The sequence below is a fragment of the Mesoplodon densirostris genome, chromosome 17 (assembly GCF_025265405.1).
Source record: "Mesoplodon densirostris isolate mMesDen1 chromosome 17, mMesDen1 primary haplotype, whole genome shotgun sequence".
NCBI lineage: Eukaryota > Metazoa > Chordata > Mammalia > Artiodactyla > Ziphiidae > Mesoplodon > Mesoplodon densirostris.
The window spans coordinates 60,056,964-60,081,568 of NC_082677.1; the positions used below are offsets into that span (position 1 = coordinate 60,056,964).

Below are 24,605 nucleotides of genomic sequence, written 5' to 3' on the forward strand. Positions count from 1 at the left end.
CAAACAGCACAAACATGTCAGTAACATATTCTTTGGTTCCTCTGGAGCTTTTTAGATAGTTATTGAGATTTACTGCTTATCTTTTCACTCTTGGCTGTTTACAGTGACATGGTTTTGTCTCCTCTCTGCGATGCCCCATCGGCCAAGTTACCGAGAGAAGGGGAGTGCTGAGGCCCTGGGGGCAGGAGCAGAGGAAGCCACAAGGGAGAAGGGCAGAGACAGGCGCTGAGCACCTTTTGAATAACTTGAAGAGCCTGGTATGCTTCCACTTAGCTGCTTAAACCCATTGCCTCAGGCTCCTCAATTTGCACTCAGGCGCATTAATTAATTTGGATATAAAGATTCATATTTAAAAATTTACTGAGCTGCAAATTGAACAGTCATAAAGTCCTATCAAATATCTGAAAATCTCAAAAAAAAAAAAAAACCACTCTGAAAATCTCTTGTGATAGGAATGTTAGTCAAGCAATTCCTTTTAGAGCTCTTTGCGTCCACTCATCTTTTAGTTTACTTCCTTTCCTTCCTCTAATGTGGGGGAATGTAGCTTCTTTTTGAGGCCAGTATGGAATTTTATTTGTTTAAAATGCTTATTTTCAGATTTCAACTATAAATTTGGAAAAAGCCTGATTCTATAAAAAAGAAAGTAATAAACCAGAAATAACCACTTAGTGTATTTTTATCATCCTGTTTTCTATGCTGTTTTTACCACAGCTGCAAACATGTTCTATCTACGTCTCAATCTTAGTTTTCTCATTCGATATTCCTCAAGTTATTTGAAACTTTTAAAGTAAAATTTTTATTGACAACATTATATGCTATCGTACTGATGTGATATATGGATTCTTTTTTATTAGTGCGCTGAGTGGATGAGAATAAGAGCATGAATCTATGCTTGCTAAACCCAATGAGTCTCAACATAGATACATAGATATCCCCTTAGATACAATGACTTATCATAAGGAGATATTTGTACTTTATTTTAAACTTTCTATTTGATTAAAGTGCATTTTGAAACATTAGAAGGACATGTGTTAAGCAATTGCACAAGACAAACAGCTTGCTTCTTGAGCTTTCTGCTGAGGGAAGCCATTGTAGCCTTTCTTTGCACGCTGGTGAGGGCAGCCATAACCCTTTACGGTCCTTATTTGTTTATGTGCTTGTCTATCCTTCTGAACTGTGAATTTTTTGAAGGAAGAGACAGCATGGGATTCAGCTCTGCATCTCTAGTTCTGTACTTGGAACAGAGCCTGGCCTGTAGGTGCTTTGATGTTAGAATGAATCAATGAAATGACTCAGGGCACACTGATGCTGATAAAGGACTCAGTGGGGTTTGGTCTAAATGAGTGGTTTAGGTAATGCTTTTTGGATTCTGAGGGGACATTCATTGTGTTAAATGTGTGGACAGGGTGGTATTGGAGATCTAGTATAATGGCTCCTCCAGTTTTTCTCTAGGTAACATCTGAAGTGTCAATAAGGAACAGAGAATGCAGGGAATGTGCTTTGAATTCTGAAATATATAAACTTTTGTTTTCTTCTGAGATAAGCATAAGCTAATTACTGAAAGCCAAGGCACAGTTAAAAAGCATAGATTGCTTTATGATTGTAGAGAAATTTTCTTAAAATGTTATTTGTGATTACTTACATTTATTTGGATTTAAAAAGATAAAGCAGGCTGATAGAACCTGTATTGTAGATCTCTCTCTGCAGAATAGTTATGTTTTCCCCTTCATAAAGAACAATAGATATCATTCTGTGTTTAGTTTCCATGGTTAATATGCTATGAACCAAGTAATCAATATTTTGTTTTGCATAGTACATGTTATGCTCAATAGATATTTGTCAGTCAGTGAAATGACTTGTATTTGAAAATAAGTAATGAATACTGGTATGATTTTAGTTTTAAAATTATACTTTTATAAACATCATAATTCTTTTCCTAAATTACTAGTCAAATTTTATTGCATTAAGACTAATTCAATAGCTGTTAGACCAGTAGACAGTATGACTTAAAACTGGTAGTTTAAGTCTAGATATCTACCCTCAAATTTCTGAAGAGCAAATATCAGTCATGTTATCATTACTAAATTATCAGTCAGCCTTCTTAATTGTACTCGAGAGGAATGAGTAGGAATATGAGCATCCACTCCCATTAGTTTACTTTCTAATAAGGCAGCGTACATCTAAGTCTCCTATAGAAATTTATTAGCCTTTTAAGGTGCTGCTCCAAGCCTTTCTTTCAGGCATTGATTCAACACACACTTACCACGTTCCTAGATCTTTTGAGCAATGTGGGGCAGCTTAAGATTTTCTTAGGGCAACAAAGCATAACCACATAATAACTTAAATAATGATATATAATTGAGCAGCAAATAATGATTAGCACAATAATGTAGGAAACTTGAGTTGAGCTTTCAAAGAAAGAAAGAAAGAGAGGAAGAAGGAAGTAATTCTAGGTTTAACTGATGCTTACAAGTAGAAATGAACAAGGTGTATCGTGAAGAGTGGTAAGTCATGGATTTCTTTCCCGCTGGAAAAAACAGTTGGCTCATGTAGGGAGGAGAGTGGATTTACAGCAAAGTAAAGTGTTTTCACTCAGTCTAAATATTGAGCTTGCGTAAGTGTTTTATGAGAATTACTCTGGATCCCAAACCAAGAACCTATTTTTGGATAAGGCCCAGGAATCTGCATTCTAATACACTAGGTTGATATTATGCAGCTATTCCCCCAACTATATTTGAAGAAACACAGGGTTAGATGGTGGAGTCTGCTTTGCCATCAATTAATAATCAATTCAATAATATTTCAGTGTTTTGAATAGAGTACAGGCCCGATACAAACTGACCTGGGCCCAGGAGGATGATTTAGATCAGGAAGAGATTTTTAAGTGGTGAACTCTCTCTCTGGAAACTAATGCAATCAACTGCTAACTTAATGAGAAAGAGTGAGGTAGTTGGAATGAAAAAGATGAATATGGGAGAAGGGTGGATAAATTGCCAAGTCTTGTCATTTATATTACGGAGAGACATTAGAGGAGACGGCACATACAATACATTCCGGGTTAGCAAGGATGATTTTATTCATAAAAAGAACAGACTTCAGGGTCTTGTGTTTGTTAAATTATCCTGGGACTGCCATAACCAGTTACCACGACTGCCACAAACTCTGTGGCTTAACACAGCAGAATATTGTTCTCGCATAGTTCAAGAGTCCAGAAGTCTGAAATCAGGGTGTCGGCAGGTCTGGTTTCTTCTGGAGGCTCTAAGGAAGGAACCATCCCATGCCTCTCTTCTGGCTTCAGGTTGTTGTAGCATCCTTGGCATTCCTGGGGTTGTAGCTGCATCACTCCAGTCTCTACCTCCCTCTTCACATCTCCTTTTTCTCTGTCTCTGTGTTCTTTCATCTTCTTATAAGGGCACCAGTCACTGGATTTTGGGCTCACGCTAAATCTAGGATAACTTCGTCTCCAAATCCTTGATTAATGACGTCTGCAAAGGCCCTATTTCCAAATAAAGTCACATTCTGAGGTTCTGGGTGGACATGAAGTTTTTGAGGGGAGCACTGTTCAACCCAGTACATCCTTCTAGAAATATGTAGGAAAAGAAGAGTAAGTCTTATGTTCTAAGCCTTGGGATATACTAACCATGAGGAGGCAGGAGAGGGGGAGAAACAGGCAGAAGAATAGAGAAGGGAATGTTGGAGAGCTAGGAGCACTAGGACAGCACTGCCAAGAAAGCTGAAGAGCTTTAAGAGAATGACTTTAAGAGAATGTTTAGCAACCTCAGGTCCAGCCGATTATGCAAAAAATGGGCCACGAGGTTTTTGGACTAATGTGATTTATTAACATCAGGAGAACAGTTACAGGATCATTTGAGAATATGGGCAGAAAAAGAAGAGGAAAACTAGAATGACATATAGGAACTGCAGTAGATCAAATGGAGATTTTTTTCCTCCCAAGAGAGGGAAGACCAGAATACAATTCTCCTTCAGGAGCAGAAAGTTGGCAATTACGTAGAATCTCCGCAGCCACATCCAGAGGGAGGATTGTTGACTCTTCTCACAAAATCTGGATCAAGAAGAGAATTCCAAAGTGGTCAGAGCAAGGGATTTCTCCTTTCTGCCTGAGAGCATGAACTGCTTGTACCTTTTCATATGCAAATCTAAAGAATTAGACTGAATGTTAATTAAATTGCAAAGACATTTGTAAAGTGATATCACATCTAGGGGTAGTTAATAAGGCCTGTTCCTGGACCTTATTTATAAATAGCAAAGATTAAACCTATGATAAAAGGAGTTTTTAGATGGAACAATTAAAGATCAATTATGACAATGGTGCACGGCCATGAAAGCCTCTGGAAGAACTTGCCTACTCGTTAATCAAAGATAATTATCAATTATGAGGCTTTATCATTAGTAGAGCATCTACACTTTGCATCTTAAAGAGCTAACGATAATTAGTCTCCAGTTCTTGCTGTAAGTGCTCATTATGTTCTGAGAGGAGTATTTTTTTTAAAAATGACTTTTAGCTCATGACCTTGGGCAGCTTAGACTCTCCTGTCCCGACACTGAGTTGAGATAAAGCTCCCTGTTGCCATTACCCCCCATCACCCCAAATAATTTGACAGGTGCGTACATGCTAAATAATATGAAGAAACTGTACTATGAATATGAGGCGGGTAAAAGATTTTAGTTTTGAATAGTTGTTGGGTTCAGAGGAGCGGGTTTATTGTCCTAATTACAACCGGGATGTAACTAACAGATCAGGAACTAATGACTGGTATTCTTCCAATGGAGAAGAATCATAATGTCTATTTATTGAGTGCTTCTATGAACCAAGAATTGAACAAAACACTTCACATATGTTATCTCAGTTAACCCCGTCAATAACATAACAGGTATTCTATTTCCCCCTCATTTTACATAATGATATATGAATATTTAAGATATTGTAATATCAGAAGCTGCAGGAAAACAATTAGAAAAACAATTCTTTACCTTGACTAAATAATTCATTTGGTAGTAACATTAAATGTTTAAGACATTGACCTCACATTTTTATCATAGGAAAGGAAATGAAAAGAAATGAAACAGACATCAGAGATTTATTGAAAGTCAGATACTTGATGATGCAATGACCCATACATAATTTTAGTCCCGAAGTTAAAACCTGGGTTCAAAAGTGTTTATTGATACTATTCTATCAGATAGTGGTAGTGTCCACTTTGAAGGTAAAAATGTAGCAGTTAAGTTGAAATTAAAAGGCTGATGCTGCTTAAAAAATAATCACACATCATTAAAAAATCTACAAACAATAAATGCTGCAGAGGGTGTGGAGAAAAGGGAACCCTCTTGTACTGTTGCTGGGAATGTAAATTGATACAGCCACTATGGAGAAGAGTATGGAGGTTCCTTAAACAACTACAAATAGAACTACCATATGACCCAGCAATCCCACTACTGGGCATATACCCTGAGAAAACCATAATTCAAAAAGAGTCGTGTACCACAATGTTCATTGCAGCTCTATTTACAATAGCTAGGACATGGAATCCACCTAAGTGTCCATCAACAGATGAATGGATAAAGAAGATGTGGCACATATATACAAAGGAATATTACTCAGCCATAAAAAGAAATGAAATTGAGTTATTTGTAGTGAGGTGGATGGACCTAGAGTCTGTCATACAGAGTGAAGTAAGTCAGAAAGAGAAAAACAAATACCGTATGCTAACACATATATATGGAATCTAAAAAAAAAAAAAAAAGGTTCTGAAGAACCTAGGGGCAGGACAGGAATAAAGATGCAGACATAGAGAATGAACTTGAGGACACGGGAAGGGGGAAGGGTAAGCTGGGATGATGTGAGAGAGTGGCATGGACATATATATGTACACTACCAAATGTAAAATAGATAGCTAGTGGGAAGCAGCCGCATAGCACAGGGAGATCAGCTCTGTGCTTTGTGACCACCTAGAGGGGTTGGATAGGGAGGGTGGGAGGGAGGGAGACGCAAGAGGGAAGAGATATGGGAACATATGTATATATATAACTGATTCACTTTGTTATAAAGCAGAAACTAACACACCATTGTAAAGCAATTAAACTCCAGTAAAGATGTTAAAAAAAATAATCACAGAAATCTAATAAAGATAATACAGGGCACATGGGAACATCAAATTCATGGGGGCCAAATTCATTCAGTACAGTTATGGATGGACACACATGCAGTCAGTCACTCGCTGCTCAGAGTGTAGAGGCGGATATGGCAGGCTCACTAGATTTCACAAGGCTTATAGTCTGGCAGATAAACTGCTGCGACTCTTTAGTTCTCACATTAAACAACCAGCAACAATCAGGTATAAAGATTTTTTTTTTTGCCTAGTTTAATTTCTGAAAAACATTTAAGGAGGAATATTATATATTCCAGATAGATAACAACTGAATTTATTTGTTAATGCAATTGTCTTTCCTTAAAATATTGGCATAATTAATGATGAAACTGAATTTTAAATGTGGATTTTACTCTGTAAATAAAAAATAGATGGGTTCATATTAGTTGGTGCAAAGTCTACATTTGCAAATGAGAGAAATTTTTACTGTATTCACTTCCATTATAATGTACTGTAATTTACACATGTAATGTATGTCACAACTGAAAAACACCATTTTTATGTTCGTATATATGGACTAGAAGAAAATTATTTGAAGAAATTTAGTTTCATAAACTCATTGAGTGTCCCTGGGTTCCTTTCTTAGTGTCATTTTTAATGCTTTCATTCTCATTTAGAACAGCTAATATTTTTATTTCTCAGTAAGTTCTCTGAAAGAAGTCAAATGTCTTTCATTAAGCACAAAAGATGTAAAATTAAATACACTATGAAATACTTTTGAAACCTCCACACAGGAACAGTGTATTTATCTAATGCTTTTTGAGAAATAGTTACATTGTCTTTGCCTTGAAGCATAATTACTGTGAGATAATGACATAAGTGCATCTAAAATATTTCAAAATCATTGATAAACGTGTACTGGTGATTAGAAGATGAGGTTTTTCCAATTGGAAATATACATTAGCAATAGATATATCTCTTTAGAAAGCGTTGGTGTGAAAATGTGTTTGATGATCAAAGTTTCCCGCTGACTTCCACGAACATTTCATCTTGGTATCTGGTTTTGAGTATTTTATGGAATGTTGTAATTTGCTGTGAGTTCTCTCCTGCAGGCAGCTTTTTCTCAACAGTTGCTCTCTTGACCTGAGGAGACATCAGGAGAAGATCCCTCAGTTTCCTTCTGATTACTTGGTAATCAGAAGTAATCTGATTATGGGGGCAGAAATTCGTTACTAGGGTCAGCTGGGGCTGACCTCCAATTTGGCTCCCTTTAACCAGGCAGCGTTTGGGAGAGAGAGAAGGTGGGGCAAGGCAGAAGTCAGGATTTTCTGGCGAAATAGCTAAGTGGAAGCCTTTGTATTGCCTCCTATTTATCCCATTGATGAAGGAAGGATCCCCCTTCCTAATTAATAAGAGATGGCCAGACACATGATGGGCAGATGAGACTCACAGCAGTTTATGAGTCACACACACTCAGTCCAGGGGAGGAAGATAGCGCATTCCATGCAGGGCCACGTGTGGGCTCCACTTGAGAGCCGAGTGAGCCAGAGGGCTGTGAGAGGCAGGCTTTGTAGTGACAAGAGGGTTAGGTGACCCTTGGTTCCCATGGAGGATGTGACTGACTTGTAGGATAATTTCTTTCGAGGGGCTGGTAGAGAAGAGAAACCGGTTAGGTGGATGATAAGGTGGGATGGAGCTGGTCTGGCTGATAGGGGAGCTGGCCAGGGAGGGATCCTTTACTGCTGGGTTGGGGGGCGTATCTGGCTAGTTCAGAACACACCAGTAGGCCTTTGGGATCCCACGAGGGTCAAAGAGGTCAAGGCAGCTCCTGGAATTTTAGTTCTTACACTATAGTCCTCCTGATTGAAGGGTTAAGTAGGACCTCAGGCGGCTGCCGGGAAGGTAGGGTTGGGCCAGGGTTAGAGTCGCTGCAGTTCTCTGGACCACTACGGAGATGAGGTCCAGCTGGCTGTCCCCAAGGAAGAGCGCCGAGCACCAGGATCTTTACCCATATATGATGTGGGTTGAGTCCAGGGGCCACAAGGCAGATGTCTGGTGTGTCAGAGCAGGAGAGGTGGTGGCCACGGGAGTGCAGAAGTCGGCATGCCTAGCTTACATCTGGGCTCTTATCTGTGCTTCTGGGAGGCTGTTTAATCTCTTTGTACCTCTGTTTCCTCATGAGTATCATAGTGACTGTCTCATGGGGTGGTTGAAACGTTAAATGAGAATACCTGTAAGCACTTAGTAAATATTAGCTATTCATTTTGATTGGGTACAGGAGTTAACTCCAACCAGTTTCTGAGGGTGAGCTAACCAGTGGCCAGTATTAGCTTAAAGCAGTAGTCAGAATGGAGGGCAATGTGACATCATTAAGATCACTTAAACCATGCTGGAGGTTCTTTATTTCTCTTTACAAGGTCTTGAGTTGACACACTGTAAAGGGTTACTTAGAAGCTTTGCATTTAGAAGAATACTAAAGTGTATTTTAAATAATGACCCTATAGAGATTCTTCTATCTACAAGTATTGGTATTTCAAAAGCAAAACACAGTGCTATTACATAAAAGGCATTCAATAAATGTTTATTGAATAACTTTTGAAAAACGAGGCATTATCACTGTTAAATTACAGACATTCCTCCCTGGCTTCATCTTTAATGTTTACAGGTAAACTGAACAAAAGATTAGTTATAGTACAGTGTGTAGAGGTTTTGCTCTAGAGTGTTCACATGAAAGGCACTTTGCTATTGTATCCTGGTTGGCAGAAGGAAGCTTGTCTTAAAGCTCATCCATGGTGGTAGGGGTAGGGAATAAGAGGTAGAAACAAAATATTTATTTTTGTAATTGAGGACATTTTACATGGACTGGACATTTATTTTCTCATTAGATCCTATTCCATTTCTGTATATAACTCCCCACCTAATTATTCTGCTGAAACAAATTGCAAAAACATCGAGAACTTGCTTACATGTCTCTGGAATCCCAATTCTGCCTAGCTTACTGTTTTTCTAAAAATATAGTATGGGCTTACCTGGTGGCGCAGTGGTTGAGAGTCCGCCTGCCAATGCAGGGGACACGGGTTCATGCCCCGGTCCGGGAGGATCCCACATGCCGCGGAGCGGCTGGGCCCGTGAGCCATGGCCGCTGAGCCTGCGTGTCCGGAGCCTGTGCTCCGCAACGGGAGAGGCCACAACAGTGAGAGGCCCGCGTACTGCTAAAAAAAAAAAAAAAAAATATATATATATATATATATAGTATGTGTTCAATCAGTATTTCTTAGTTGATTAGTTTTTACTGAACCATCAATCATTCTCAGTGGTGTTTGTGATTTTATCCTTGTAAGACAAATTGTTTTAGAGATTCCAAGTAAATGAATTGGACCAAGTAATCTCTGAGATTCTTTCTCCCTGGCCTGATGCTTTTAAGTAGTTTTGTTTTACTGGAGGAGGACTGTCTTCAGGTGCCTGTAGATGATGAAACACTCTTGTCATTCACAGTCTTAGTGTTAAGTCAGTCATATTTCAAAAATACATCTGGCCCTTTGGCTTATGATTTCTAATGCAGTCCTTTTGTAAATTGACAAAATTCCTTTTTCATTTTAAAATCACTTAAAGTCTTCATTTTTCTATCTTCCTTGTGAGAAACTCCCCTGAGCACTTTTACCCTAGTAGTTCTTTGAGAAATGTTTTAAAGAAATTCCAGAAGTGGTAAAGCTCAGAAGGGCCCTTATAGATACAAAGTACTGAAGCAAAATATGATGCTAAAGGGTAATAAGAGAATAAACTGGACTTTACTGTGAAAATAAGAACGTTATAAGGTTTGAATGTAATTTTTATGACTTCTAAATTTTTTCAGAAAATCGTAATGTTACAAAAAAAGTTCCAAAGCAGCAAACATACAGCAATTAAAAAAAAAATAACGTCTCATGTACACTCTTGTAAAACCTAAGTGCTATCAAGCCTCTCAATTGAGATCTTTAACTATAAATAGTTTTTTGCCTTTTGTATTGTGCCCAGATCCCATTTCATGCAATTTGAATACAAATTCCTACGCATTGAGGACCTTGATTTATACGGAAGTATTTATATGGAAGTATTCCCAGCTGGTGTTTCTCAGCTCTTGTCTTCTCTAAGCCTCTTCGTACATTCGCTCTTCTTTTCATCAGACTGCAGTTCCTCGGAATGGATCGGGAGAGCGAGGTCGGGTTCCGTTTTAGCTGTTTCCTGGCTGCACGCAGCGCCGCTCTGCTGTCTCTCCAGCGTGTACCACCTTTGACAGGCTCCACCTGTGAGGCCCCGGTCGGCACGCGGGGGGCGTGGCCTGACCACGGGGCGGGGGCGGGGCCTGTCCGCGGAGCTCGACTGGCGGCGCGTCCCAGGTCTGCCGCTTCCAGCCGAGCCCCCGGCGACCGCGGCGGTGGCCCGAGCCAGATACTCGCGGTCTCCGTGCGACTCCAGACGTTTCCTTGCTCGCGCGGCGCCATCTCGCCCCGCTGGAGAGGGAGACCTGGCGGCGCTCTGCCCGAGAACTCCGGTGTCTCAGTCTTGGGGCACCTCCGGAGAAAGCCAAGTGCCCGCAGGTGAAGCCGGCGTCCTAGCTCACCGATAGAACGTACCTCTTGGGAACCTCGACCGCCGAACCTTTTCCAGCGCCTGCAGCGCAAGGCGCGCGGGGAGAGTGGGGTCCACGGCGGGGGAAGGAGTGACCAGGACACCGATGATGGACACACAGACCTGGCGCGTGGTTTGTCGCTGTCTCCTCCTTCTGGCTCTCGTTGGGTCTACCCGAAGCGAGGGCTTGCAGAGCTGCGAAGAAGTTCGGAAACTTTTCCAGTGGCGCCTGGTGGGACCTGTCAAGGGGCTGCAGGATTCGCTGCGGGCAGGTAAGGCGCGGAGCTGTGCGTCTGGGCGCGGGCTGAGGCGTCCGGAGCGCCGGCCCTGCGCTCCCCAGGTTGTCAGAATGGCTCTTCGTGGGAAGATGACCTTTGAGGCCCTCGGGGCGCGCAAGGTGAATCCTGGGGAGGCCTCTGGGGAAGCGCGGCGTGAACATCCCGAGCGCAGCTCCGGGGACTCCCTGACTCCGCCTGCGGCTGAGCCGGGGTCTGGGCGTTTGCTTCCCGCCAGGCTCCCTTAGTCTCGGCGGATGCGCTGGAAGGGGCAGGTAAACCTGCCAGCGGGGGACAGCGCGGCCTGACCGCGTTTCTGTTCCGCGTGGGAACTTCCCTAGTTCCCCGCCGGGGGGCTTCGGTTGGCTGCTTTCTCGTACGGTGGACGGAGTTGGGTTGGTCGCTGTAAGTTTGATAGTAAAAACACAAAGCTGCCTTATCCTCCTTTGCTGGAGAATGGGGCACTGACTAGGGCGGCCGGTCTCCTCTGTCATTAAGACTCGCCCTCCCTGGTGTGACCCTCAGCTGCCCCTCCGCGCCCGGGCATCAAGCCCTCCTTGCAGGAACCTAAACTACCCAGCGTGTCTCTCGGAACCACTGGGTAGATGCAACGCCTGAAAGATGTGCCGGCAACAGGCGATCAAACAGAATGCATGGGGGAGCCACTTGACATGGATGAGATCTTCCAGAGATTGAAAGGGAAAGAATACAGTAAGTGTGGCCAGCGTCGATTCTGCTTCTCGTAAGCGCGTGTGCCTGCACCTTTACCCTGTGCTCCGTGGCCCCTCCGCGCAAATTTCCTTCTGCGGGCGGGATTTCCAGTTTACATTCGGTCTGGAAGAATAGGTCTTAGTTGTCAAAGGGGACAGCAGGTGTCTGGAGCTAAGATCGATCTTACTGGAGCAATGCACCTAATTACGAGGCCAACACATTGACAAATGCTGTGAGCTTATTGGTTGGACGAAGAACTTGTGGAGGATGCTTGGGTCTAAAATCCATCCTCTGAGTTTGTATGGTGAGGGGGCTTGCTCTTAGCACTATGGAGCTGTAGCTCTTCCGCTTGATTTCTTTGCTGGTTGTCAACTCAGTTCTGGAGTCATCCCACAAGGAAAATCTGGCCATCTGAGCCCACCGAAACCATTTTAGTTTACAAGACTAGTCTTATAAACAAACACACATATTTATTTGAATACCTATTTGGTACTAGGCACTTTTTCTATACTACTTGAAACAACATAGTTGGATATTCTCAGCTGAGGGCAGTTCTGTTCTCAAACGATGCCACCCCCTTGTAAACCTGTTCTTATTTCGGTGCATTCATTTCATTAAAAAAAAAAAAAAACCCAAACCCTCACTTGTCAGTAGCTAATGCAACTAAAATGAGTGTGTGTGTTGGGGCAGGGGACTTGGTGAGGGCATTGAGCTGTGAAATCCTCACCTGAACCATAGATTTTGCCCCCCAGATCCCATAATTTTGGCTGATACGTTCAGTAAATGTTGACAGTAAGGCCTTGATTTCACCACCCATCTCATATCTCAGTATATCTGGTACCTGCTAAATGTAATACAGTGACTAGAAGGTATTACATTTCTAGAACCTTGTGTGTGTTTCATCTCTTTTGAAGAGGAACTTTGCAGCGTATCAGTCACTGGCATAACATTTTACTGAAACTGAAACTCTGTCCTACAGAGAAGGAAATGGTTGTACTTATTTGTGTTTGATATACATGACACACAAAAAAGAGCCAGGATGGCAGGCACCTTCTTTTCTAAGGCATTCTGGATTGTTTCCCCATTGCTGGTACCTTTCTTTATCTGTGGCTTAAGGGCGATGGGGGACTCCTAGCAGCACCTCCTCAAGGGGCTGTGCAGGGCTGCACTCTTAGGGACGTCAGTGGTGCTGGTGAAAACAAGTGCTGAATTCTTTTGATATTTGCATTAAGAAAAAGTCACGTGAAAGTATTATTGTGAATCAGAATCACCCAATAACAGGCACTTACATCTGAATTTGATATAATTCTGAATTTTTATTGTTTCTCTATTGTTGGTCATTTTTTATTTGAATAATTAAATGAATATTAAACTGTTTCTTTGGACAGGCACTCACATCTGAATTTGATATAATTCTGAATTTTTATCATTCCTCTATTGTTGGTCATTTTTTATTTGAATAATTAAATGAATATTAAACTGTTTTTTTTTTTAACATAGACGTCTCTTTTCCTTCCACTAAAAAAACTTTCATTTCCCATTTGAGTAAACCACACATACCACATGGTTCATAAATGCTTTTCTTTATTTTTGTATTTATATGTGATCTATAATATTTAGCTTGATTGAGTATAGTAGTTGAATCTTATTTTCTAAAATTATCCTCAGTCTCAAGAGAGAACATAGTTAATATCTAAGTAGTCATTCTCACATAAGAATACAAATATTAATATTCTTTTTAGCAGGTGTATGTATTTAGCACATAGGCTTTCATTGACTAAAGCTAATACATTTAAATTTGGTATTTGTTTTCCTTGAAAGTTAATTTTTTTAGTGCTTTCTTGCATTTCTTGTCCACAAGCAGTTAATTCCTGAGATGCCTGGCCAAAATACCACTTTTAAAATATAAGCAGGTAGAATAACTTTTTACAGTTTCATTCTATATTTGTGACTTTTACATCTTCTGAAAACTATGTTACCCAATTCGAAATTACTAAAATGGTGAGAACAGCCATTTAAGCTGTTTCTCAGATTCCCCTCACCTTTGTTCTCTACCCTGCTCCAATTCTTTTAAGCCTATTGAGCTCCTAAGGATGTTTGGATGAGAAATGTAAAAAAGGAGAGAAGGTGTAAATGTGATTAGAATTACAGATTTCCCTGTGTTCTGATTTTATTTCCTAGGTAGTAGTCAAGGTGCCCTTTGCTCTTGTTTATTTCATCCAGAAAAGAACTGTTAGTGAAAATGTCTTTTAAAAGGTCCTTTTATTTTTATTTTTTTTATTGGGGAGAAGGGATAATGCTTTCCCATTGAAATTCTCTTCACACAGGCATTGTTCACACATGCATTATTTCCTTTTTTTTAAAAAAAGAATTTAATTCAGAAAGGAGAAGCTTATAAAAATCCAAGGCTACCTTCAGATTTTATATACCAACTAGTTTTTAAAGTGTGGATGTTGCTTGATACAGAGAGTAGCGTGTGAAAGATAACTTTTTCTTGGTAGCTTTGGCTGAAAATGGTATAATAAAAATAAACTTGATGTGGCAAAGTTAAATTCTAATACTACAGGACACTTTAAGTAGTGCCCTATAGTTCTTTTTTTTTTTTTTAAACTGCTTTCATTATAATCCAGTCTTATATTGGCTTCAAGGGCAGTGTTGTTTTATACTGATACCCAAGAGAAACAATCTACTTGGTGACCTTGGAGTTTGGAATTATAGACATTTGGGTTCAAAACCTGGTCCTGGCACCTGTAGCTCTGTGACCGAGGTTAATCAGTTGTCCTCTTTGAACCTCCATTTTCTCATCTGTAAAATGGGGATGTTAGTTCTCAAAGGCATGTTGCGTAGATGAAATGCAATAATACATGTATGTAAAATAGCACAAATCTAGATACATAGTAAGTGCTCAAAAAATGCATTGCTGTTATTACAGTTTTTTATTTTTTATTTATTTATTTATTTTTTAATTTAATTTTTTTTTTTTCTGTACGTGGGCTTCTCACTGTTGTGGCCTCTCCCGTTGCGGAGCACAGGCTCTGGACGCTCAGGTTCAGTAGCCATGGCTCACGGGCCTAGCCGCTCCGCGGCATGTGGGATCTTCCCAGACCGGGGCACGAACCCGTGTCCCCTGCATCGGCAGGCGGACTCTCAACCACTGCGCCACCAGGGAAGCCCACAGTTTTTTATTTTAGTGTCTTGATTGTAACTGAACTTGACCTTTAAGGGTGAAATTTTAGTTTTGGATCTCTATAAATCAGAATGTGTTTTATAATAACTAGTTTTTTAAAAGTCACAGATGATTGTTTTTAAAATTGGGAAATAGGTTTCTATCTAAAATGATACTTATTAGGTCATGGTGAACATTTTGTTTCTTTTCATGAGCTAATGGAAAATCTGAAATGGTTTAGATTATGGTGAATGTTTTGTTTCTTTTTGTGAACTAATGGAAACTATAAGAAAGAAACCTATCTGAAATGGTATTTCTTAGGTTATGGTGAATATTCTGTTTTTTTGTGGACTAAGGGGAACTCTAAGAAAGAAACCAAGCTGCACTGCACCACTGCTACCTGCAGCACCCATAGCCACTGGTTCCATCACCGTCCTGCTGTCTATATTCAGGGAGGTGAAGGAGTGTGTAGGAGATGGCTTAGGGAGTCACATCATTAGATGGCTGGTGGCCATAGTCACTATTGACAGTAATCTCAATTTGGGACTCTTGTTTCTCATGAACTAACCCTTTTTGCTGCTTGGGCAGCATGGTTATGGTGATCCAAAACCATAAAAGGGACCCACAGGCTGATGTTGGGCAGATTAGTAATAACAGGCTTGTCTTGGGTTGAAGTCCACCAGCCAGGAACCACCAGAAACAGGATGATAGTCAAACAAACTAGGTCTGACTTTCTGCAGCAAGGGAGATCGCACAGCTCAGGAACTGTGGGTGCCTTGTTAGAGGCCGTTGAAAGGGGCTTTTTATAGGATTTGGCTTTGTGCTGGGTGATTCCAAGGGTTTAAGGAAGCAGGGCAATTCAGGAATTGAGCATCTTCATAACTTACTTAGGTGTCAGGAAGATTAAGATGGGGGGAGTTTTCTTTAATGAAGAAGCAGTAGTCACTCTTGCTGATCAAAAGACGGGGATGTTTAGTTACTTTTGTGGTTGTAGAGAGTCCTCGTGGCTATCCTGCTGCATCACAGGTCTCAAGTGGCTTTGCCTCATCATTGTTTTCTTATTCTGAGCATGTTGTCTCCGTTGAGTTGTAAACATCAAGCCTTAGTTCCAGTGTCAGGGAAACTTGTCACTTTCTCCTCTGGAAAATCTGCCGTGTGCTTCGATGTCTAAGAAAATGATGTGTTTCATTTTTAGCCAGGCTTTTAGTGAAGCTTCATAATGGGGAAGAGAGTATGATTTTCTACTTTTGGGCCATAGAGTATGACTCTCCATCAGGGCCTGAATTGTACAAATCACATCCTATTCCCTCATGGTCAGTTTACTAACAAATGTAAATGTTGTGTGTGTCCCTGTCCTCTCTCCATCCCCAAATTTAAGTTCCTTTTTGCCAAGTGTCCAACATCCTGTATTTGTATAATCGGCTTTAAGGAGGGGTGCAATTTAGGAAACTTAAGAATAGCACTTTATAATTATTTTATACTTCCCCCAACCATGTTTCCAGCTTGCTGGGACTTTCTAGAATATGGAATTTGGCTTGTCTGATAAGAACACCTTGCTGGTCTATAACATTTCTTTTATCATTAATTGGTATAAGGCCAAGAGTAACATTTCAACAACCAGGTACTACTTGTAAACAGACATGACTTATAAATCAATGGCCTCTTGATATAACTGTTCAAGAAACCACAAATTCATTTTGTTAAAATGGAGTCATGAGAGACTTCATTCATATACTTTGTTGAAATAGATTGTGAACGTGGTACCCTATCTACTCCGGTAACTAACATGAACGATTCATTTTAATAGAGAGTAGCCATTTTCCATATCTACCTTTCTTTTACAAAAGCCTGACCTTTAGAAGACAAGATACCACCAATTGTGCCCTCAATTCTTCTACTTTTCAGCTTTAGAAATTTCAAATTTTACCAAGTGATACTGCTAAAATCATCCTAAAATGATTAGTCATTCTTCTGTGAATCACAACAAATATCACATTTTTTTTTTTTTTTTTTTTTGCGGTACGCGGGCCTCTCACTGTTGTGGCCTCTCCCGTTGTGGAGCACAGGCTCCGGACGCGCAGGTTCAGCGGCCATGGCTCACGAGCCCAGCTGCTCCACGGCGTGTGGGATCTTCCCGGACCGGGGCACGAACCCGCGTCCCCTGCATCGGCAGGCGAACTCTCAACCACTGCGCCACCAGGGAAGCCCTCACAGTTTTTGATTAGCCTTATCAGGTTCACATATGGCTGCCATGTAAGTTGAATGTATAATACACTTTTTCAGAAAGAAAATGAGATTTTGTACTTTCATGATTTTATGAGAGTCTACATTTCTCTTGAAAATTTAAAATACTGAAAAGTACAAAGAAAGCATAAATAATTTTACCATCCAGAAATAACTACCAATAACCCTTTGAATTATCTTTTCAACACCCTCATGAATCCTCTGCTCAGCACATAAATATTTTTTGAAAGAATGTAGAATCACTTTTTCTTTCTTTGTAACATGCCTTTTCCAATCATAAACATCCTTCTAAATATGTATTTTTTTTTAGTGACTAAGATTCTACTGAATCACTGTACCATTAATTGATTCTCTACTGTTGTTGGAAATATAGGTTTCTAATATTTGCTACCATAAAGTCACATGGCTAAGGACATGAAAGGCAAATGTGCCAAACTCTCACCCCACTCACAGCTTTGCAGTCACCTTATCTACATTCATTACGCTTCAGGGTTTTTCAGTGTCAGCACCACTGACCTGTGGGGCTGGATAATCCTTTGTTGTTGGCAGGGATGGCGAGTGCTGTCCTGTGTATTGTAAGGTGTTTAGAAGCTTCCCTGACCTTTAGCCCCCTGGATGCCAGACAATGCCTCCCCACCCCCCCCCCCCCCCGCCCAGTTCTGATAACAGATGTCTCTAGACATTGCCAAATGACCCAGGAGAGGCAAAATCATCCAAAATCGTTGGAGCATAAATGTCCACCCTATGGGTCCTTCACATACACACATTATATAGCTGGCTGGCTTGCAAGCCTCAGGTCTCAGCTTAAATGTCAGCTCCTCAGGGAAGCCTTTCTCAAGGTTCACTGAACTCTGTTTCTTTCATGGCACTTTTCATGGTGCCATATTTCTTTTCTTTTTACTGTTGATTTTTCACCACTAGATTGTGTGCATGTTGAGGATAGAGGACATGTCTACCGAGACTGGTTTCATGGATATGAAACGTACACAGTCACACAGGGTCCCACACCCAGAAGGGCCCTGTGCTTGGTTTAATGTCCTGCTGTTACCATCTTGAAGTTTGAAAAAGGGTCCTGTGCTTCCTTTTTGCATTGGGCCCTGCAAATTCTGTAGCCTGTCCAGCTGTGTACCTTGTTCACTGTAGAATATCTGGTGCCCAGAACAGCGGCTGACACAAAATAGGAGTTGAAATGTTTGTTGAATACTTTAGTAAAGCTTCAAGGAGCCTCTTATTTCACCTTTTGAACCTCTCTGATTCTTAAGTTAGACTTTAGAAGTCAGTCCACAGGTATTGAACACCCAAGATTCTGTTGATACAATGATATTTTTTAATGTTTTATGGTGTTATAAAAATGAGTTAAAAATTGGCCCCTATGTCTTTTACTTCTTCACAGCCGGTTGGGACCATTAGCCCAAAGTCCACCGGTGCCAAACTCAAATCTTTACAGTTCCAATTGCTTTAAATATAGCTCAAGTAAACATATTTTTAGTCGTTTAGAGCCTGCCTGCTTTGCAAACCCCACAAAGCTGAACTTATCTGCTAGCCATATAGATAAAATGAACTCTGGTGCAGTAAAAGACCCCAAGTTACTGCTGCCCTTTGGAGCTCTTTGACTCAGAGACTTCCCATCTGGCTGCTAAGCAATATCACCTAGACATGGGGGCCCCCTCTCCAATACCCCTCTCTCCTGGGATTTCCCTTGTTTTCTTCCCCTTCTGGGTGGTGGTCCCACACCAGTGTCTTGGCAGGTCTCCTGCTGTGAGGGACATCCCCTCTCGTGCAACCTGTCAAAGTGGCACCCAAATAAAGCGCATTGCATACTATTGCCATCATGAGGTCCTGTCTTTTTTTTTTTGCAGTACGCGGGCCCCTCACTGCTGTGGCCTCTCCCGTTGCGGAGCACAGGCTCCGGACGCGCAGGCTCAGCGGCCATGGCTCACGGGCCCAGCCGCTCCGCGGCATGTGGGATCTTCCTCGACCTGGGCACGAACCCGTGTCCCCTGCATCGGCAGGTGGACTCTCAACCACTGCGCCACCAGGGAAGCCCAATGGCAATACTTTTGGCCAAGGTATTTGGAGTGCCTCTACAAATTTTGCCAGTTAAGTCTTATAATGCTGTTAGTGCATTCGACTAAACCAGAGAATTGAGAGTGGCAAGCACAGTGAAAGTATAAAACCAACCACACAACTGAGACTTGCTGAAGTGCCTGACCAGGAAAACAGGTTCCTGGATCACTGTGAAGTTCAAGAGGGGTTCTCCAGGGAGGGATAATCTTTTCCAAAAGGACTTTAGCCACAGAAGAGGTAGTAACCTATCTACAAGGAATAGCTTCAGTCTAGTGTAAGAACATACAGACCATGACTGAAACATATTTATATCCATTGGTTGGCGGGAGTTGTATGAAATCCATTTGCCAGACCTCGAATGGTCCATTAGCCAGTTCAAAATGTCTAGGAGCAGTACTAACAGGCTTCCATGGGTTGTACTTTAAACAAGTGGGACAAGTGAGGTAAGCAGTTTTTGTGGCCTTATTAATGTTTCCCCACCAAAGTTGATTCATGAAGGCTATCATTTTGTTAGTAGACGAATGGTTTAATGCACGTACAGTGGTGAGGGGTGAGAATTTTAGAGTCTTCAGTAAGACTGGGTTGTTATTTGGTTCAAACCAGAGCTTTGTTTTTTTTTAATAAAAGCAACAGTTGTTGATTTTTCAATCTGTTTTTTTTCCCCCCTGAGGCCAATTGTTGGGATCCTCTAGTCAGTTTTTCTAATTATAATTTGGGGAAATATCCTGTTGGACCATGACAGGGGTTTGGCTACTGTTGGTCCCTTTGAGGGCACCATTCCTTGAGGAAATATCAGCAAGGCGATTTCCCTTAGCGTCCCAAGAGTCAGGTAAAAGTATGGCATCTAATAATTTCTGAACATAGGGGCCATTTTAAATTTTATTTCTGCTGGAAGTAGGGAAGCCATGTTGCTTCCACAACATTCCAGAATCATGAGCTACATTGAAAGCTTATCTACTATCAGTATAAATATTAACTTTTTTTTTTTTTTTTTTTTTTTTTGCGGCACGCGGGCTTCTCACCACCGCGGCCCCTACCATTGCGGAGCACAGGCTCCGGACGTGCAGGCTCAGCGGCCATGGCTCACGGGCCCAGCCGCTCCGCGGCATGAGGGATTTTCCCAGACTGGGGCACGAACCCGTGTCCCCTGCATCGGCAGGCGGACTCTCAACCACTGGGCCACCAGGGAAGCCCTGCCATTGTTACTTTTTAAGTAAGAATCATCAGTGAACTATGAGAAGTCAGCGTTACCCAAAGAAATATCCTGCAGATCATCACAAGGAGTCAGGAGGTGGTCCAGCAGCACTAAGCAGTTGCAAGGGACTTTGCTGATGACAGAGGGGAGAAGAGTGGTAGGGTTGAGTTATGTGTAAAAGAGTTATGTGAGGGGCAGTTAACAAAGGGATTTCATAAGAGATGAGGAGGCCAGTTTGGAAATGTTGAGTGTGATGAGAATTCAGGAGAGCTTCTACTGCATGAGGTACACAGATGATTAAAGGGGATCCCACAGTGATTTTCTTGGTGGCCTTAACTAACAGGGAAGTCTCTGTAATGGATGTAAGGCAAGGGGATATCCCTGTGTCACAGAGTCCAATTGCTGGCTATGATACCCTGTGGGTCAATGGTGATCCCTGTGTTTTTGGATGAGTACCAAAGTGCATCCCCTTTCTTTTCGTATATATAACAGGAAAAAGGGAATCTGATAAGTGGGATGCCCGAGGATAGGTGTGTTCAACAAACTCTCCTTTAAGGCCTTGAAGGCTTTGTCATCTGGCCCTTCCCATAAAATTGGGTCGGGATTGTTATTGTTCAGTAAAACATACAGAAGTTTGGTCATAAGAGAGAAATTTGGAATCAGTTTCAGTAATAACCAACTATCCTGAGCCTTCATTTACTGGCGCTTAGTTTGGGTTTTGGGAAACTTAGGACACCTAGAAATATATCTGGATTTAGGTGTAGTCCTTGTTCTGATATCCGATGCCCTAAATATTGAACCTGGGTTTGGGCAAACTGCAATTTTTCTTTGGTGACCTTATGTCCCTTTAAGTATACAAGCTTTACAAGTGGATGTTGTCTTCTTATGAGGATGCTTGAGAAGGAGGGCAAAGAAGCAAATCATCTACATATTGTAACAAAGTAAAACCTCTAGGGAACTTTATATCATCCAGGTCAGCCTTCAAGATTTGTGAGAAATAAGAAAGACTCTCAGTAAAACTCTGAGGCATTACTGCCCTGGTGAATTGTTTTTCTTTCCAAGTGAAGGCAAAAAGGTATTGGCTAGCTTCAGCAACTGGTATGCTAAAGAATGCACTGCGTAAATCTGCTACGGTAAAGAATTTGCTTCTGGTAGGCGTGGATGTCAGTAACATAAGAGGGTTAGGAACAAGGAGAATCAAGGGATAACAAGGTTGTTTATTGCTCTGAGGTCCTGGACAAATCTGTACCATCGGCCCTTAGGTTTTCTCACTTTAAAAAGGGGCTAGTACATCATCAGTTAGTGGTTTTGCCCCATAAGAAAGGTGGTAGCTGACTCAGTGGGGACAAATGATCCGTATTTTCAGAATCTGCTTTTATTTGTTCTGTCAGAGACAGAACAAATAAAACATGTCAAAGGGTCTTTTAATTCATCTGGTCAGTTACTCTGATGACTATTTTCCAATTCTAGAATTATTCCCTCTTTTTTTGAGGAAGAAACTGCGGCATGATACTTCTCAAAGGGGTCTCAGACTAGTAAATGGTTAGGGGTGAGAGAACTAAGGAGAAAAGGATGGATATCTCTTAAAGGGCCTAAGCAAAAAGGAATAGGGTAAGAGACAGGAACCTCTTGAGGGTCATTAGGGATCCCCACTATTGGAACTGTTTCAGTATTCTGGGGCAGGGACTGTTTTATGTTAGTGGGGTTGGGCACTGAAAGTTTGGCTCCGGTGTCAGTCAGGAATGGAGGAGACTGACCCCCAATCTGGAGAAATGTTTCCCCAAGCTGATTGAGAGGGAGGCTTGGGAGGAGCCCCTGTAGTTACTCAGAGCCCGTCATTGAGAACTGGGAGGATGTTGGAGAGGCTGGTTAGAGGGCTGCATGTGCTTAAAGTGCTTACGTTTGTAACAGTCTCTTTCCCAATGTCCTGGCTCTTTGCAAATAATAGCAGAAACTAGGAGGGTTTGGGTTTCATTTAGGAGCCTTCATTTATTGGAGTTGAAGATGAAGAAGTTTGATGGTCTTCCTTATAGGCGACTCATCTGGAGTGTGAGAGAGCTGGTGTGCCAGATTAACTGAACCTGGAGTGGACACAGTTTCCCATTCCATCCTGATCCTTTTCACTAGGAGGGAAAGGTCTTGGTTCAGTCCATTAATAAACATAGAGTTAAAAACTATCCAGGTGGAATCAACATCTGAAGGAAGACCAGAATTTTCTTTAACAACAATATGAAGTCAATCATAATCTTAATGAACAGGTTCATCAGATTTCTGTGTTCAAGGCTGACTCTTGTTCTAGTCAAACAGGCTTTGGAAAAGCCCTAGGAATTGCTCCCTGAGGTTGCCTAGTGATTGCCTGAGCCTGATCATATAATAAGTTAGGGGGCTTTTTTCCTGATTGTAATTCTAGAAATCTTGCAGGACTTTGCTAATTGGTGGTTTCCATCCAATGCTGGCCCTGGCCTTCACCAGCAGGCATATGGACTAGCTATTATAAGTCAGAGAAACCAGGTTGATAAGCTTGAATGACTCCATTAAATTCCTCAGCAAATCTGTGAGGATCTTTGGTTACTTTGGGAAAATCTTCAACTATGGCTTGCAATTCAGCTTAGTCCAGATTTCCTTTTCTTGGAGAGACAAGAGAGGCAGTCAGGGCATAAGAACTCCTTTTTCTGGCCTCCTGACTCTAACTGGTTTTTATTTAATTGTTTTCACAAGTCACATGCTAGCTTGTTAACTTGCAAGTAGGAAAAACTCCCAGACCCTTCACAATCCCCAGCAAACACCCCCACCCCCACCCCGCGCACACCATACATAGACCTGGTGTTCCATTTCAACCATAGCTCAATGCTTTTGGTTTCCCCAATGAACCATACCTTTTCATACATCTCGCCTTTTGTCAACTCTCTGTGGAATATCATTCCCCCCCACCCCCTGCTTTTCTGCCTCTAATCTTGTCTGACCAATCAGAATTCAAATTTGTTTTTCTACTTATTAGTTTTGTGAACTTAGACAAATTTAACCATAATAAACTCACTTTCTCATTTATTAAACAGGAATATTTTCTACCTTTTTTTTTTTTTTTGGTGAGGATACTATAAAGCATCTAGTTAAAAAATTATTCAAGAGAAAGCTCAAAATCTCCTCTGACACCCTCTCTTGTCTCTCCAAGAAGAGGAAACCATTTTTTCCCTTGTGCTTCCGTAGAACCTGGTACATACTTCTTTCATAGCACTTTGTCACATTAATTAAATTCTTTACAAATGTATCTCCCCCTAGGTTGAGCCCTGGGGGGACAAAACTGCATTCTGTCCTTAATAACTATCACAGTGTCTTGAACAGGACAGGTGTTTAATCAATATTTGATGAATTCATTTGATTTATTAATCAAAATAAGGAGCAGGAAATTACTCTGCAATTTAACACAGGTGGAAGGAAGACTCAGCATCTTTTGAATACTCCCCTGAGAAGGGAGGCTAAGAGCCCATTTATGCTGTAAGGCTGCCCACTTGCACCCACAACTCAGGAGCTTACATATTTATCAGCCTTTAAGATGCCATTTTAAGAATGCTGGTTAAATTGACCTCAAAAAGAATAACCAGCAAAACCCAGCCTATGATCTGCTGCATATTATTTCTGTGGGATGTTTCATTAGTGTTCTTAGCAGGAGGGTCTCACTAGCTCGCGAGCAACACTGCATCCTGAATATGTTTCTTCAAGAGCCGCAGTACGTATCAGTATTAAAGCTCTGGGAAGTATTACACTTGAGAGAGTCTATTTATTTGATTATTAAGAAAAAAATGTATTTGCATAGAGAAAGAGTGATTTTTTCCTCACTCACTTTTTATTTATTCTCATGGGACATTTTTACTTAATACCAATTAGGGAAGCTCTTCTTGAAAAAGTGGATGGAGCAGATGGAGAGACTTAGAAGGTGGGATTTTTAGGGGATTTAAGTGGAAGGATGGGTCTAGTAGGATGCCCAGTTTTTGAAGTAGCGTAGAAGACAGTCTGCAGGGAAGAAGGTACAACATGGGGCGTGTCAGTATGGAGGTTACTCTGGTATATCTTGGTGATAATGTACAATAGATAGTTGCAAGTATGGGTCCAAATATCACTTGAGAGAGGGATGTACATAAAGACATGGAGATCATTAAGTGTGTGGGTGAATTCCTGGGAGTAGGAGTTCATTCAGGAACAGAACTGAGAGACAGAACCTGTATCAACACAAA

The 24,605-nt window shown here is 41.3% G+C and overlaps 1 protein-coding gene across 1 annotated transcript in view; it reads left to right on the forward strand.

Annotated features, from left to right (window-relative positions):
* Positions 1-10,821: 10,821 nt before the first annotated feature.
* GPC5 (glypican 5) overlaps positions 10,822-24,605 on the forward strand; it is a 1,328,413-nt gene continuing 1,314,629 nt past the window's right edge. Inside the window, exon 1 of the mRNA XM_060080202.1 lies at positions 10,822-10,987. Coding sequence (XP_059936185.1) covers positions 10,822-10,987 — 166 coding nt within the window. The remainder of the gene's footprint in view (positions 10,988-24,605) is intronic.